Below are 17,274 nucleotides of genomic sequence, written 5' to 3' on the forward strand. Positions count from 1 at the left end.
CGATAATGTCTCTAGTTTAAGGGGAATATTTCAGGGCCTAACCTAACCAGCTTCTGACATAAGTGGTATGGTAAGAGAGGGGAGGAGACAGGACTTTAGCAACCCTAGAGGCTGCAATAGCCCATTGTGCGTATACACTAAGTTAGGCATTATAACCAGCCTGAAATTGGAAAAGCGCTTACATTGCTCTAACTTGTGTCAGGGACTTAATTGATCCCACAGCCACCCCACAGTATGGGGAGTACAAAGACAGCACATATCTCCCCATTGTCTTCAGGTCCTGTGCTAGGTATAGCTCATCTGGATCAAAATACTTTTAATAAAGCTAACATTCAAACATAAGTCCCACAAAAAGATCCAAAGTGTATTTAAACAAGCTGTTTGAGTCCTAAAATTTGGTACTGATTAATGAAATTCCACTACTGGGCAATGACTGACCTGGCAAGTCTTTTAGACCTCTTAAATCCCCTAAACTCAATTCCAACATTTCATTGGTAAATGGAGGATAGACCAAGCCACAATCCTGCATGTGCTTTCTGCAAGGATTATGGCACTAAATGACTAGTAAAGGAACTAACACAAACCTTAGCAGTAAGCATCTGCATGATCAGCTACTAAGATTTCAGTACATTTTGTCAGCCTATCATATATTCAAGAACACATGGAATATTAAAGAAAGACCTTTATGTTTGTGCATGGTTTTGGTTTTCCTCTTTGTAACTGTGGCATTTTGTTCTTCTGATGTTAACTTTGTTACAGTATAACGTGTACCAAAAAAATAAAAATAAAAAAGATTATCCCCTTTGTCTTTTTATATACACATTTTGTATAGGATTTTTTTCATCCTGAGCTGAGATTCTGCAGTCTAAAATTAATTGTAATATTCAAACAATTAACTTCTGGAAACAGGTATTTATAATGAGTATGCCAACAGAATCTATATTGGTGACAAAGAGAAAAAGAAAAAGAAACAAAATCCTTATAAAGTGCAAGACTCTTTTCATACTCACCTCTTTTACCTGAAGTAACTGTTCAGGATGCACACTGGTTTCATTTGCTCTAGTTTCCCCTATTAAAAGCTCCCCACTAGCTTTCTTCAGAACTCCTGCACGGTATGATAAGGGAATCAAAGAAAAGATTAATTCTGTAGAAAAATCTGCAGCCTACAACACCTTCTGATATATCAATATGTAGTATAAAAAATTCAACAAGATGTAGTAAGTAGAATACTAATGTTGCGATAAAGTCAAATTCAGGTTATACACAACTCCTGTTATATAACCTGATGAAATCCACATCCCATTGTATTCATATTTTACACATATGCATAGATAACATATAAAATATAGTTCCTTTTGTCATTAATTCATTTTTATACTGATTGTGCAGTCACCTGTTTCTAGCAAGAATAGATAACTTTAGAGCAGCCGTGTAAAAATTAATTTCTGTTCTTTGTTCAATAAATTAAATAAATTATGTGGCACTATATATTTTAAACATTTAAGCGATTTTAAAATTCTGACACAAAAAGAATCAAATGGCAGTTAATTAAGTGCAATTATTATATCCAAAATAATGATCAGAGTAAGTACAGACTTCTTTAGAACTAATACCTCATTAGCAAGCCCAATATATATGGCCCAGTCACATACCATTGATCTCAATGGGAATTTTGCCACTGATTTAATCTGGAGTAAACCAATCACTGGGACAGAGGTCACCAATTGAAGGCCCAGTCCTGCAAACACTTACATATATGAATTGCCCCATGCAGTTATTTGCACGTGTAAGTGTTTGTACAATCTGACCCTTAGATTTACAGGACAGAGTACATGTCTGTCCTATGTTCTGAGCAGCACTAAACATACCATCAGTGCTCAACAAGTAAATAGAAGCAACGTAATTAATAATTTAAACATCCTTCCCTTTCTTAATATAGTTTACATACAATTCTGGTGCAGGTATTACTAATTTACTATGTCTTATGTGAAATTAAAGACAAGAAACAAGGAGCACTAAATGATAGAATGCTATCAAGCATAGCTAAGGAGTATTGTTAAGAGCATATATTAAAAGGTCTTCTGCCGCTTGAAAGCATTGGCAATACATATGCTCAAAGTTTGGGGAAAGCTTTTCTGTTGAAGAAAACATCTAATTCTTTGAGATCCTTAGGATCTCATTTGTCTAAAATGGATTTTCCCTTTTCCTTAGATAGTGCATCCTTTGAAGGAGGGAATCTTGCTTATGCTCTTAAACAATGTTCCATGGCTTGGAATGACTTCCTCAAGTCCAGTCTTAAGTTACGTTAATGAAACTAGTTCCAGGGAAAAATAATTTTTATTTTTAGAAATATGAAAAATAAAATGGCAGAATATAAAGATGGACAACACTAATCAGGTCATCCACTTCGCCTTCCGAATGCAAGTAGTTATGGGCTATACATTTAATTCTGCCTATTTTTAAATGCACTATGTGCTGGAGCTTCCAATGCTTCCTTTGAGAGATTGTTCCAGATTTTTAAGAGTTTGCTCTCAGAAAGTTTCTCCTGATATCCAATCTACCTGGGAATAATGAGTTGACACTGAGAAAGAAAATTTATACTTTCTCTTACTATGTTAGATATTCATCTGCTGTAGTGTCCACACCCTTTCAATATCAGAAGACTTACAATCTCTTATTGTTACTACTCAAGTAAGCAATATATAATTCACTCTTTTAATCTTTTATCAAAAAGTCAAACTGACTAGCCTCCATTTACACTGTCCTTCTGAGAACACCCTCCACTTTATTAACTTTTTCAGTGAACTGACCAAAAGCGAACACATCATTTTGAAATAGATCCTCAACAAGTATAAACTGTCATAGGAGCCATGATAATTTACACTAGTTAAGGATCTGCCCCATTGGTCTACAGCAGACCTGTGCAGAGATGACCAGTTGTTTGTAACTTGATATGTTTGCATAAATATTTCAGAACTGCTGACACATCTCATTACAAACTCCTGTGCAAATTACACACCACTATCAAACTTAAGTCCTTTTGGGTTTCTACAAACCCCAGACAATTTCTGTGTTCTCCCTTGTCTAGGTCATTACTGAAGACTGGACCTAACACAGATCCTTTCAGCACCCTCAAAAATAATTGTTAGCAAGGTAAATAATACTACAACCAAAACTACCTGCAGGTTGGATTGCCCATCTATCTGATATGGACTCAGCCAGGATTTTTATTTTAACTCCACTAGAGATAATAGATTCTGAAGAAAAAGAAGAATATCAACAGAAACATCATTAATAAAAAGAAAAAACCAAAAATATTTTAGTAATGATAGATTTGAAGTTCTCCTAGATTCTGTGCTCCATCATGGACTTCTAATTTGTTCTAGCATACCAAACAGGGGAAATATACATCTCAAAGTAAAACTCATATGTCTTTCTAAGTGTAAATTCCATCTTCCAGTCAGTCTGCTCCTTTGGAAAAAAATATTTACTACAGAAGCTATAGCTGCATCTACCTTTGGGACCAAAGCAAAGATCATATTTGTCTTGCTGAAGTCTGTACAACTTCAAACGCTGTCTATTAAGATGATGCACCTTGTAAATTTGATCCTATTTTCCTTTTATTATGCTTTCTAGAAAAGGATGTAAAGTAAAAGATTTCTTCTTTTTAAACTGTGAAAGGAAGACCTTTGCAAATCTTTTTGGTCCCCTGAGGCAAAGCTTGTAAACCTAAAGGCTTGACAACTTTGCCCAGGGTGTTTCAAAGCGCTCCACTGGAAAAGCTTTTCTTGGAACTCATTATCAGATCTGTCCAAAGTTCACCTTTCTCAGTGGAATGGAAAAAAGGTGAGAGAAAGATGAAAGTGTGTTAGATGTTTTTGATTTTTAAAAGTCTCAACAAGAGGCTTCTGAAAAGCCAGAGGAAAGAGAGAAAATGCATCTTAAAGATGGAAGGAAAATGCAATTTGTCAGTGTATTCTTCACTCTAAATAAGGATCTCACACTTAACCCTGACTGCTACTGAATGTTCCAGGTTCCTTCAAATAGAACACACCTCCTGTGATGCTGAATGTACTAGGTATGTCTGAACATTCCAGTGATTTCAATTGAATGTAAATAGATGAGAGCAGGTGTGGTGAAAGACCAGCAAGGAAAGGGTTAATTATATCCACCTCCTACTAGAGAGCCCTGATGGCCAAACCTACCTTTTTCTGAAACCATAATGACATTGCTGGAAGGAAGCGCAGATACTTGGGGCAGGGAATATATATTCTGCATCTGCTAGGAAAAAATGCTGCTTCTTTTCTCAAAAGGATAAGAAATATTGACTTGCTCTATTGACACTACAATTTGATGGTCAAAGCGCTTTCATATTCTATTTTTAGTGCTTTATGACTTTTCCCCAAAAAATGCTTTTTGGCAGAAATTCCTCTTGCTTATTCACCTCTAAGAAGTATATTGTTTTAGCAAGTCTAAAAGCAAAATCTATATATTGTTGAGTTGTTGGTGCACAAATCAAGTACTTATATCAGTTAAATCATTTTTCAGATTCCTTATCTGTGATTGGATAATTGAAGTATATTTTGAATTTAAGCTTAAAACATGGTATGTATGTAGTCCTCAGTGAGGAATACCTGCCTTTGCAATGTTTGTAAATAAAGTAGTCAAAAAATAAACCTATGAAGAATTTAAAAAGCATACTGAAAATAAATTATAATAGAGAATGCAATACATAGATCATTTTTGTTCATCTGCGTGAAACAATTTGGGGGATTTAACCTACTGAATACAGTCCAGAGGATTCCAGACACAGAACTCTCAAACTGAAGTCACAGAATTGTCCAGATCACCTCACTACAATTTCTACAGCCATCTCCCTACAGAGTTCACTTTGGTTCAATGTGTCCCTTGGTGCTATTGTCTGCCATGGGGTTATCATCAGAGAGTACTGGTGGGCAGTACTTCCCTGTAACATCTATTTTCAATCGCCTAAATTGATCTTCTAAGCTTTCCATTGTTCACTCTGCAAAGAAACTTGTCTTGTTGGTAGCTAGAAGTGTGAACTACATGTCTTTCTTTTCTTCACTGTTCTTTTTTTGGTTCACAAGCAACCTCCTACCAAAGGCAGAATCTGTGGAAGAGACTACATCCAAGCAATAATGCTATGAAAAAGTATGAAGAGAAGCCCAGGTGGCCACCTTGCAAATTTCCAATGTGGAAGCCTTCGACCTCTCCGCCCAAGAAGCAGCTATAGTACTAGTGTAATGAGCTTTACAAACCCTGGGAGCCTCTTTACCCTTAACTACATACGCCTCCCTAATACAATCCCTTAACCATCTAGCTAAGGAACTCTTAGAAGCCATTTGACCCCTCTTAAGACCCCCTAAGAGTACAAACAATCTGTCAGAAGATCTGAAATCTTTGATTCTTCTGAGATAAACCCTAAGTGTTCTTACATTCAATTTATGCAGCCATTGCTCTTTGTCATCGCTGGGTCTAGGGAAAAATGAGGGCCAAGAATCCTCCTGGTTTAGATAAAACTCAGATACCACCTGGGGGGGGGGGGGAATGAGAAACTGTCCAAAGAACTACTTTATTTCTGATGGAACTTTACAAATGTTCTAAATATCAAGTCTGAAGTCCCCAGATGATATTCTGAACAAAGAACAACTAAACTTGTTATTGCAACAGCCAAAAAATGTTCAGTTACTTCCTGGTATGACTTAAATACAAGGCTAATAAGGGCCTCTACAGATACTCAATATAGCCAAGAGGAAAAAGAAACAAGTGTAAGGCCTCACTCTATTTGATGTCTGGGAAAACATCACATCAGTGCAATATTTGCTTTTTTATTATTTATTGCACAAATCCCCAAATTACCTACAGTGCTACTGCAAACTCTCAGTGAGCTAACACGTAAATTATTTTCTAAGCCCTCTAATAGGAAAGAAGATACTTCCAAAAAAGTACACAAGATGGCTGTTACCTTTCCCAGTCCTATACCACAAGCAGGACATCTGCCAGCCTAAAATAAAGTATACTTGTTAGGTGTATTTAAGCCGTCCCTCTAATCAAGGCTTTATCAGTGAGACAGTGACCAAGATTAATCAGAATAATATAGGACATTGACAGAGAAGATCTTATTTCCCTTCTGGATTCTTGACAGAAAGCTGGAACAACTGTAAACATAGTTCTCATTCTCCCATATCAAATTATCTTTCACGTAGCCACTACAACTGAGATTTCTGGCAATATGAACTGAAGATAATGCCAACTTTTACTTCTCAAACACGGTTTTCTTATTTCTCTGGCCATGCCTGCACTTCATATTTCTTCTTAGTACTCCAGAATGGTTTTCTGAATAAATCCAGATCACCTTAATCAGAACAGCAAGCCTGAAAATGAAGGTGTCAGCTAGTCACACTGCCCTAATCTGTATTAAATATATCATCACATTTTTTTAAATGGTGACCAAAATTTTGTACTTCCTTTGGAATCAGGGGAGCCTTCCATCCCAGAATGCTGCCACTTCAGCTGATCTAATGACACTCACCTGCTCAGATATGGAAGCTAGAAACACCACTTAGGAGACAATATGAGTATAGAGACAGTCATTATAAATGAGTGGAAAAATTCAGGAAAAGGAAAGCTCAAACCATTCTGCATCAACAGTTTTATGTAAAGTTAAGGTTAGGTGTAAGTGTCTGCAGGGTCAGGACCTACATACACCTTATGGAAAACAGAACATTTCCTTGTTAACATTCCTTCTTTCAAAATATATATTGCTCTAAATAACTAGATAAAAGGTGTTTCTGTACAAAATATATTTTGTTAAACACAATCGTGTTGTTTTCCTGTGTTCAGAGTTTCTTAGAGTAATTACACTTGTTCCCAAGAGAACAGAAACAATACTACTCACAATTAATGTAGTTAAGTAAGACATACCATTTCCTGCTAACAGGGAGAAAGTATGATAGATTAAGGGTATGTCTACACTACAAAATTAGGTCGAATTTATAGAAGTCGAATTTTTAGAAAGCGATTTTATACAGTCGATTGTGTATAAACCATTAAACCATTAAGTCGGCGGAGTGCATCCACAGTACCGAGGCCAGCGATTTTATACAGTCCATTGTGTATAAACCACTTAAAACCATTAAGTCGGCGGAGTGCATCCACAGTACCGAGGCCAGCATCGACTTCCAGAGCATTGCACTGTGGGTAGCTATCCCACAGTTCCTGCAGTCTCCGCCACACATTGGAATTCTGGGTTGAGATCCCAATGCCTGATGGGGCAAAAAACAATGTCGCGGGTGGTTCAGGCTACATGTCGTCAGGCCCCCCTCCCTCCCTGATAGCAACGGCAGACAATTGTTTCGAGCCTTTTTTCCTGGGTTACCCATGCAGATGCCATACCACTGCAAGCATGGAGCCTGCTCAGCTCACTGTCACCGTACATCTCCTGGGTGCTGGCAGACGTGGGACTGCATTGCTACACAGCAGCAGCTCATTGCCTTGTGGCAGCAGATAGTGCAGTACGACTAGTAGCCATCCTCGTCATCTCCTGGGTGCTCTTGGCCAGCCTCGGTGAGGTCGGTTGGGGCGCCTGGGCTGACATGGGTGCTTCTGGCAGACATCGGTAAGGTCTGTCGGGGTGTCTCGGTAGACATGGGTGCTTCTGGCAGACCTCGGTAAGGTCTGTCAGGGGTTCCTGGGTAGACATGGGTGCTTCTGGCAGACCTCGGTAAGGTCTGTCAGGGGTTCCTGCACATAAATGGGAGTGACTCAGGTCATTCTCTTCTTTAAGTTTTGTCTAATGGAGATTCAGTCCTGCCTGGAATATTGGCAAAGGGATAGCTCAGTGGTTTGAGCATGGGCCTGCTAAACCCAGGGTTGTGAGTTCAATCCTTGACGGGGCCATTCTGCATTAGGCTGCTCTCCCAGCCAGCAGCACCATCTACTGACAGCCTACCCCTTGCTCCCTCCGTGAAAGCAACAGCTGACAATCGTTTCGCACCTTTTTCCATGCGGGTGCCATATTGCTGTCCAATAAGTAGCCAACGCAATCACTGAGCTGCTGCTATCAAGAGTAGTGACTCTGGGAAATGTGCAGGTCATAGTGGATGGCTTTGCTGCAATGGGATTCCCTAACTGTGGTGGGGCGACAGATGGAACGCATATCCCTATCTTGGGACCGGAGCACCAAGTCAGCCAGTACATAAACCGAAAGGGGTACTTTTCAGTGGTGCTGCAAGAACTGGTGGTTCACAAGGGACGTTTCACCAACATCAACGTGGGATGGCCAGGAAAGGTGCATGACGCTCGCATCTTCAGGAACTCTGGTCTGTTTGAACAGCTGCAGGAAGGAACTTACTTTCCAGACCAGAAAATAACCGTTGGGGATGTTGAAATGCCTATAGTTTCCTTGGGGACCCAGCCTACCCCTTAATGCCATGGCTCATGAAGCCATACACAGGCACCCTGGACAGTAGTCAGGAGCTGTTCAACTATAGGCTGAGCAAGTGCAGAATGGTGGCAGAATGTGCATTTGGATGTTTAAAAGCACGCTGGCGCAGTTTACTCACTCACTCAGTTAGACCTCAGCGAAACCAATATTCCCATTGTTATTACTGCTTGCTGTGTGCTCCACAATATCTGTGAGAGTAAGGGGGAGATGTTTACAGCAGGGTGGGAGGTTGAGGCAAATCGTCTGGCCACTGATTACGCGCAGCCAGACACCAGAGCGGTTAGAAGAGCACGGCAGGGTGCGCTGCGCATGAGAGAAGCTTTGAAAACCAGTTTCATGGCTGACAAGTATACGGTGTGACAATTCTGTTTGTTTCTTGATAGAAACCCGACCCCCTTGGTTCACTCTACTTCCCTGTAAGCCAACCGACCCTCCCCTCCCCCATTTGATCACCGCTTGCAGAGGCAATAAAGTCATTGTTGTTTCAAATTCATGCATTCTTTTTTAATTTGTCACACTAATAGGGGGATAATTGCCAAGGTAACCTGGGAGGGGTGGGAGAAGGAGGGAAGGACAAGGTCAAACTGCACTTCAAAACTTATTGGATGCCAGCTTTCTGTTGCTTGGGCAGTCCTCTGGGGTGGAGTGGTTGGGTGACCGGAGGCCCCCACACCACGTTCTTGGGCATCTGGGTGAAGAGGCTATGGAACTTGGGGAGGAGGGCAGTTGGTTACACAGGGGCTGCAGTGGCAGTCTGTGCTCCTGCTGCCTTTCCTGCATCTCTACCATACACTTGAGCATATCAGTTTGATCCCCCAGTAGCGTCAGCTTTGCATTCTGCCTCCTCTCATCATGTCGACGCCACCTCTCCTCTTGCTTGTCTCTCCTGTCCTTGCGTTCATTTTGTGCTTTCCTGGACTCTGATATTGTCTCCCTAAGTCCATTGTGCTGGGCTCTTTCAGCGTGGGAGGCCTGCATGAGCTCAGAGAACATTTCATTGCGAGCGCATTTTTTTGGCTTCTAATCTTTGATAGCCTCTGGGACAGAGGTGATACGTGGAGCGATGAAACATTTGTAGCTGCAGGAGGGGAAAAAGGGAGATTAGTCTTTAAAAAGAGAAATTTTAGAGAACAATGGGTAGACTCTTTCACGGTGAACCAAGCTGTTAACATTACATAGCACGTGTGCTTTCTTTACAAGGTCGCATTTTGCCTCTTATATCAAGGGCCTGCCGGTATGGTGTGATCACACACGCAGGGCCAGCAGGCAACAGAATTTGGCTTGCAGATATACATGGTAAGCCACAGTCTTTTGGCTTCTTTAACCTTCCTAACATGTGAAAATGGTTACAAACAGCAGCGCCCTCATTTCACATACCAAGCACCCGTTGGGTTGGCCCTTTAAAATGGGTTGACCCTTTAAAAGGAGGGGCTGCGATTTTCAGATTAACGTGCAGCACAAACCTAACTGATCCCCCCAACACACACACTCAATTCTCTGGGATGATTGCTTCACCCCTCCCGCCACTGCGGGGATGATTTCTGTTCAGCCACAGGCAAACAGCCCAACAGGAACAGACACCTCTTAATGTCCCTGTCATAAATATAAAGGGAAGGGTAACCATCTTTCTGTATACAGAACTATAAAATCCCTCCTGGCCAGAGGCAAAACCCTTTCACCTGTAAAGGATTAAGAAGCTAAGATAACCTCACTGGCACCTGACCAAAATGACCAATGAGGAGACAAGATACTTTAAAAGTGGGGCGGGGGGGAGGGAAACAAACACTGTCTGTCTGTGTGATGCTTTTGCTGGGACCAGGTCAGGAATGCTCTTCAGAACTTCTGTTAAGTTAGTAAGTAATCTAGTTAGAAATGCATTAGATTTCCTTTTGTTAAATGGCTGGTAAAGTAGGTTGTGCTGAATGGAATGTATATTCCTGTTTTTGTGTCTTTTTGTAACTTAAGGTTTTGCCTAGAGCAATTCTCTGTGATTTGAATCTGATTACCCTGTAAGGTATTTACCATCCTGATTTTACAGAGGTGATTCTTTTACTTTTTCTTCAATTAAAATTCTTCTTTTAAGAACCTGATTGCTTTTTCATTGTTCTTAAGATCCAAGGGTTTGGGTCTGTGTTCACCTATGCAAATTGGTGAGGATTTTTATCAAGCCTTCCCCAGGAAAGGGGGTGTAGGGCTTGGGGAAGGCTTGGGGGGGGACGTCTCCAAGTGGGCTCTTTCCCTGTTCTTTGTTTAACACGCTTGGTGGTGGCAGCATAGGGTTCAAGGACAAGGCAAAGTTTGTAACTTGAGGAAGTTTTTAACCTAAGCTGGTAAGGATAAGCTTAGGGGATCTTTCATGCAGGTCCCCACATCTGTACCCTAGAGTTCAGAGTGGGGAAGGAACCTTGACAGTCCCCTTAATAAAATTTCCCTATTTCAACCAGGTGACCATGAATGATATCACTCTCCTGAGGATAACACAGAGAGATAAAGAACAGATGTTGCTTGAATGCCAGCAAACACCGGGACCATATGCTGCCATGCTTTGTTATGCAATGATTCCAGACTACATGCTGCTGGCCTGCCATGATAAAATGTCCTACCATGCAAGACGGAATAAGGCTGCCCTCCCCAGAAACCTTTTGCAAAGGCTTTGGGAGTATATCCAGGAGACCTTCACTGAGATGTCCCTGGAGGATTTCCGCTCCATCCCCAGACATGTTAACAGACTTTTCCAGTAGCTGTACTGGCCGCAAATGCATCCCAAGTCTTCAGGGCAAATTAATCATTAAACACGCTTGCTTTTAAACCGTGTACTATATTTACAAAGGTACACTCACCAGAGGTGCCTTCTCTGCCTTCTAGGTCCAGGAGCCCGCGTTTGGTGGGTTGGGAGGGTACTAGGTCCAGGGTGAGAAACAGTTTCTGGCTGTTGGAGAAAACGGTTTCTCCGCTTGCTTGCTGTGCTTCAACCTCCTACTCCTCATCTTCCTCGTCCCCAAAATCCACATCCCTGTTGCGTGAGAGTCCATTGACAGAGTCCATGCACAGGGCTGGGGTAGTTGTAGGGGGACCCCCTAGAATGGCATGCAGCTCATCATAGAAGCGGCATGTCTGGGGCTCTGACCCGGAACGGCCGTTTGCCTCTCTGGTTCTTTGGTAGGCTTGCCTGAGCTCCTTAAGTTTCACGTGGTCCCTGTTATAGCCTCTGTCCTTCATGCCCTTGGAGTTTTTTTCAAATATTTTGGCATTTCGTCTTTTCGAATGGATTCATCTCCCCATACAGCGATCAGATCCAGTACCTCCCGTTTGATCCATGCTGGAGCTCTTTTGCGATTCTGGGACTGCATGGTCACCTGTGCTGAAGAGCTCTGCATGGTCACCTGTGCTGATGAGCTCGCTACGCTGGCCAAACAGGAAATGAAATTCCAAAGTTCCCGGGGCTTTTCCTGTCTACCTGGCCAGTGCATCTGAGTTGAGAGTGCTGTCCAGAGCGATCACAATGGAGCACTCTGGGATAGCTCCTGGAGGCCAATACCATCAAATTGCATCCACACTACCCCAAATTGGACCCAGCAAGGTTGATTTCAGTGCTAATCCACTCATTGGGGAGGAGTACAGAAGGTACTGGAGGTACTGGATCTGATCGCTGTATGGGGAGAAGAATCCGTGCAGGCAGAACTCCGTTCCAAAAGATGAAATGCCAGTATATTTGCCAAAATCTCCAAGGTCGGGATGGGCAGAGGCTACAACAGGGACACACAGCAGTGCCGTGTGAAAGTTAAGGAGCTGAGGCAAGCCTACCAAAAAACAAAGGATGCAAATGGTTGCTCCGAGTCAGAGCCCCATACATGCCACTTCTATGATGAGCTGCATGCAATTCTAGCCGCGGGGGCCCTATGACAACCCCACCACTGTCCGTGGACACCTGCAAGGGGGGAGTCTCACACAACAGGGATGAGGATTTTGTGGATGAGTAAGATGAGGAGGAGGAGGAGGAGATTGAGGATAGTGCACGGCAGGCAAGTGGAGAATCCCTTCTCCCCGGAAGCCAGGAACTGTTCATCACCCTGGAGCCAATATCCTCCCAATCCTCTCAAGGCGGGCTCCTGGACCATGAAGCTGGAGAAGGCACCTCTGGTGAGCGTACCTTTGTAAATATAATACAAGGTTTAAAAGCAAGCATGTTTAATGATTAATTTGCCCTGAAGACTTGGGATGCATTCGTGGCCAGTATAGCTACTGGAAAAGTCTGTTAACGTGTCTGGAGATGGAGTGGAAATCCTCCATGGACATCTCCATGAAGCTGTCCTGGAGGTACTCTAAAAGCCTTTGCAAAAGGTTTCTGGGGAGGGCAGCCTTATTCCGTCCTCCACGGTAGGACATTTTACCATGCCAAGCCAGTAGCCAGTAGTCTGGAATCATTGCAGAACAAAGCATTGCAGCAAATGGGCCCGGGCTTTGGTGGCATTCAAGCAACATCCATTCCTTTATCTCTCTATGTTAGCCTCAGGAGAGTGATATCATTCATGGTCAGCTGGTTGAAATACGGGAAATTTGTTTAAGGGGACATTCAGAGGTGTCTGTTCCTGCTGGGCTGTTTGTCTTTGGCTGAAAAGAAATCATTCCCGCTGTTAGCCACGCAGTGGGGGGAAGCCCATTCATGGTGAGCTGTTCGCATTTGGCTGACAGGGATCTTTCCTGATACTAGCCATGCGGTGGGGGGGTGAGAGTGAAGCTATCATCCCAGAGAATTGGGGTTGGATTGTGCTACACATTCACCCTAAAACCACAGCCCCTCCTTTTAAATGGCCAACTCAATGGTCTTTGCTTGGTGTGGGAAAGGAGGGCGCTGCTGTTTGAAACCGTTCCCACATGTTACAAAGATTGAAGAAGCCAAAAGCCTTTGCCTTACCATGGCCGCCTGAAAGCCGAATTCTATTGCCCAGCCAAGTGTGTGTGATGTCTCACACCAAACCAGCAGGCACTCAAATATAAGAGGCAAAATGCGACCTTGTACCAAAAGCACATGTGCTATGTGATGTGAATCGCTTGATTCAGTATGAAATAGTGCTCCCTTTGTTCTCTAAAATGTATCTTTTTAAATACTACTCTCCCTTTTTTTCCTCCCGCAGCTACAAATGTTTCTACGATCCCCCTGTCATCTCCGTCCCAGAGGCTAGCACAGATTAGAAAGCGAAAAAAATGCACTCGTGATGACATGTTCTCAGAGCTCATGCAGTCCTTCCAGACTGAAAGAGCTCAGCAGAACGTGTGGAAGCAAACAATGGCAAAGTCCAGGAAAGCGTTAAATGAACGCAATGAGAAGGAGAAGGAGCATGGTGAGAGGAGGCAGGATGCAATGCTGAGGCTAATGGAGGAGCAAACTGACATGCTTAGGCATCTGGTGGAGCTGCAGGAAAGGCAGCAGGAGCACAGACCACCACTGCAGCCCCTGTATAACTGCCTGTCCTCCTCCCCAAGTTCCATATCCTCCTCACCCAGATGCCCAAGAATGGGGGGGGGGGAGGAGGAAGGCTACGGGCACTCAGCCACTCCATCCCAGATGATTGCCCAAGCAAGAGAAGGCTATCATTCAATAAGTTTTGAACTGTACTGTGGCCTTGTCCTTCCCTCCTCCCCTCATTCACCACCCCACCCGGTGCTTTCCTCCTCACCCACCCCTCCCAGGCTACCTTGTGAGTTTTCCCCCTATTTGTGTGATGAAGAATGCATGATTTTGAAATAATAATGAATTAATTGCCTCTAAAAGCGGTGATCGAAGGGGGGAGGTCAGTTGGCTTACAGGGAAGTAGAATCAACTAAGGGAGCGGGTTTTCATCAAGAAGAAACAAACAGAACTATCACACCGTAGCCTGGACAGTCATGAAACTAGTTTTCAAAGCTCCTCTGATGCAGGGTGCCCAGCTGTGCTCTTGTAATCACCCTGGTGTCTGGCTGCACGTAATCAGCTGCCAGGCAATTTGCCCTAACCTCCAACCCCGCCATAAACGTCTCCCCCTTACTCTCTCAGATATTGTGGAGCACACAGCAAGCAGCAATAATAATGGGAATACTGGTTTCGCTGAGGTCTAACCAAGTCAGTAAACTGCGCCAGCGCGCTTTTAAACGTCCAAATGCACATTCTACTACCATTCTGCACTTGCTCAGCCTATAGCTGAACTACTCCTTACTACTATCCAGGGTGCCTGTGTACACTTCATGAGCCAGGACATTAAGGGGTAGGCTGGTTCCCCAAGGATAACTATGGCATTTCAACATCCCCAAGGGTAATTTTCTGGTCTGGAAAGTAAGTTCCTTCCTGCAGCTGTTCAAACAGACCAGAGTTCCTGAAGATGCGAGCGTCATGTACCTTTCCCGGCCATCCCATGTTGATGTCGGTGAAATGTCCCTTGTGATCCACTGGTGCTTGCAGCACCATTGAAAAGTACCCCTTGCGGTTTATGTACTGGCTGCCAAGGTAGTCCGGTCCCAAGATAGGGATACGCATTCCATCTATCGCCCCATCACAGTTAGGGAATCCCATTGCAGCAAAGCCATCCACTATGGCCTGCACATTTCCCAGAGTCACTACCCTTGATAGCAGCAGCTCAGTGATTGCATTGGCTACTTCATAGAATCATAGAATATCAGGGTTGGAAGGGACCTCAGGAGGTCATCTAATCCAACCCCCTGCTCAAAGCAGGACCAATCCCCAATTAAATCATCCCAGCCAGGGCTTTGTCAAGCCTGACCTTAAAAACTTCTAAGGAAGGAGATTCTACCACCTCCCTAGGTAACGCATTCCAGTGTTTCACCACCCTCCTAGTGAAATTTTTTTTCCTAATATCCAACCTACTTGGATCACAGCAGTCCCCACAGTAGATTTGCCCACTCCAAATTGATTCCCGACTGACCGGTAGCTGTCTGGTGTTGCAGGCTTACAGAGGGCTATCACCACTCACTTCTCAACTGTGAGGGCTGCTCTCATCTTGGTATTCTTGCGCTTCAGGGCAGGGGAAAGCAAGTCACAGGGTTCCATGAAAATGCCCTTACGCATGTGAAAATTTTGCAGTCACTGGGAATCATCCCAGACGTGCAACATTGTGCCATCCCACCAGTCTTTGCTTGTTTCCCGGGCCCAGAATCAGCGTTCCACGGCATGAACCTCATAGACTCAACCTACCCCATTACCACCATGATGTCCAAATTGCCGGGGCCCATGCTTTGAGAGAAATCTGCGTCCATGTCCTCATCACTATCGTAATCGCACTGTCATCGCCTCCTCACCTGCTTTTGCAGGTTCTGCTTATACTGCAGGATAATGCGCGAGGTGTTTACAATGCTCACAACAGCAGCAGTGAGCTGAGTGGGCTCCATGCTTGCCATGGTATGGCATCTGCAGGAGAGCAGAGTGGCAGCAGAAGCAGTGGATGATGACAGTTAGCAGTCCGACTGCACCGTCTGCTGACAGAAGTATGGTGTCTGCACGGAAAAAAGGCATGAAACGATTGTCTGCCGTTGCTTTCACGGAGAGAGGGGCAACTGACGACATGTACCCAAAACCACCTGCAACAATGTTTTTTCCCCATCAGGCATTGGGAAGTCAACCCAGAATTCCAATGGGCAGCGGAGACTGCTGAAACTGTGGGACAGCTACCCACAGTGCAACACTCCGAAAGTCTATGCTAGCCACAGTACTGTGGATGCACTTCGCCGACTTAATGCGCTTAGTGGGGACATACACAATCGACTGTATAAAATTGCGTCCTAAAAATCGACTTCTTAAATTTGACCTAATTTCGTAGTGTAGACATACCCTAAGTGCATTAGTAAAGAAGCTGGGAAGGGGAACATATTATAGGCACACGATTTTCTCAGCTGGTGGATTTTCTTCATCTCATTTGCCATTTTGCAGGATTACACATTTTCTTCATCTGATATTTCTGGAGATAGTCCAGCAATAAAATAAAGAAAGGGAAATAAAGACCTGATTCTGCAAATATTTACTTCTGGGCAAAGTGCTTATTGCTATGAGATGTCCCACTGAAGTCAATGGAACAACTCAGTAGTGTTTGCAGGATCAAGCTATAAATTAAAACAACTACATTTACATGAAAACTATTTTAAATGCACATTACATTGACCTAAAATTAATGTTCAAAGTTCAGTGCTTTTCCCCACTGAAATTGCAGCCTCCATGGAACAAGCTCAGGAATATTCACAGCAGTGGAAACTGCCATATATTTTGTTTTTATGTATATACATATAAAATGTTTGTTAGGCAACACCAGCGTATTTCACTCCATTATCAGAAATAATTATAATATAATCACATCTTTTACATACAAGTATCAATTCTTTCCCACAAAATCTACAATTTAAATGTACATCTACATTATTTTAAATACATATTTAATGAGATGTTGCAAGATATTTGTTTATATGGTGGGAGATTGGAGGAAAAATGCAAACATACAGCAATTTATTTTCATAATCCTGCAAATTTAATTTAATTTGGAATTCATACAAAGTGATCCTTTTCTACAAACTGAAAAGAAAATAGTATGCGAGGAAAATTACACATTACCTTGAACATTTTTGTTCTTCTCAGTGAAACAAGGCAATAACAGAATTTCTGCAGAGAGTTCTTCAACTCTTTCTTCCATAAACAAAAAGAGTTTTATAAGCTGAGAAAGACATTTGAGTTGATACAATGTTAAACAGAAGTTCCTTCCTTTTCTGAGGCATTCTTGGGTAGCTGTCCAAACAAAAAGTCATAAAATTTATTTTATTTCTTAGATATT

General features: G+C 42.9%; 1 protein-coding gene across 2 annotated transcripts in view; it reads right to left on the reverse strand.

The window, feature by feature from the left end:
- KIAA0825 (KIAA0825 ortholog) overlaps positions 1-17,274 on the reverse strand; it is a 419,106-nt gene that overhangs the window by 246,332 nt on the left and 155,500 nt on the right. For both annotated transcript variants that reach the window (XM_074952850.1, XM_074952849.1), the window contains exons 6-7: positions 17,058-17,228; positions 1,011-1,105 (exon numbers count right to left, since the gene is read on the reverse strand). In XM_074952850.1, the coding sequence (XP_074808951.1) occupies positions 1,011-1,105; positions 17,058-17,228 (266 nt within the window). The remainder of the gene's footprint in view (positions 1-1,010; positions 1,106-17,057; positions 17,229-17,274) is intronic.

The sequence above is a fragment of the Natator depressus genome, chromosome 5, assembly GCF_965152275.1.
Source record: "Natator depressus isolate rNatDep1 chromosome 5, rNatDep2.hap1, whole genome shotgun sequence".
Taxonomy (NCBI): Eukaryota; Metazoa; Chordata; order Testudines; family Cheloniidae; genus Natator; species Natator depressus.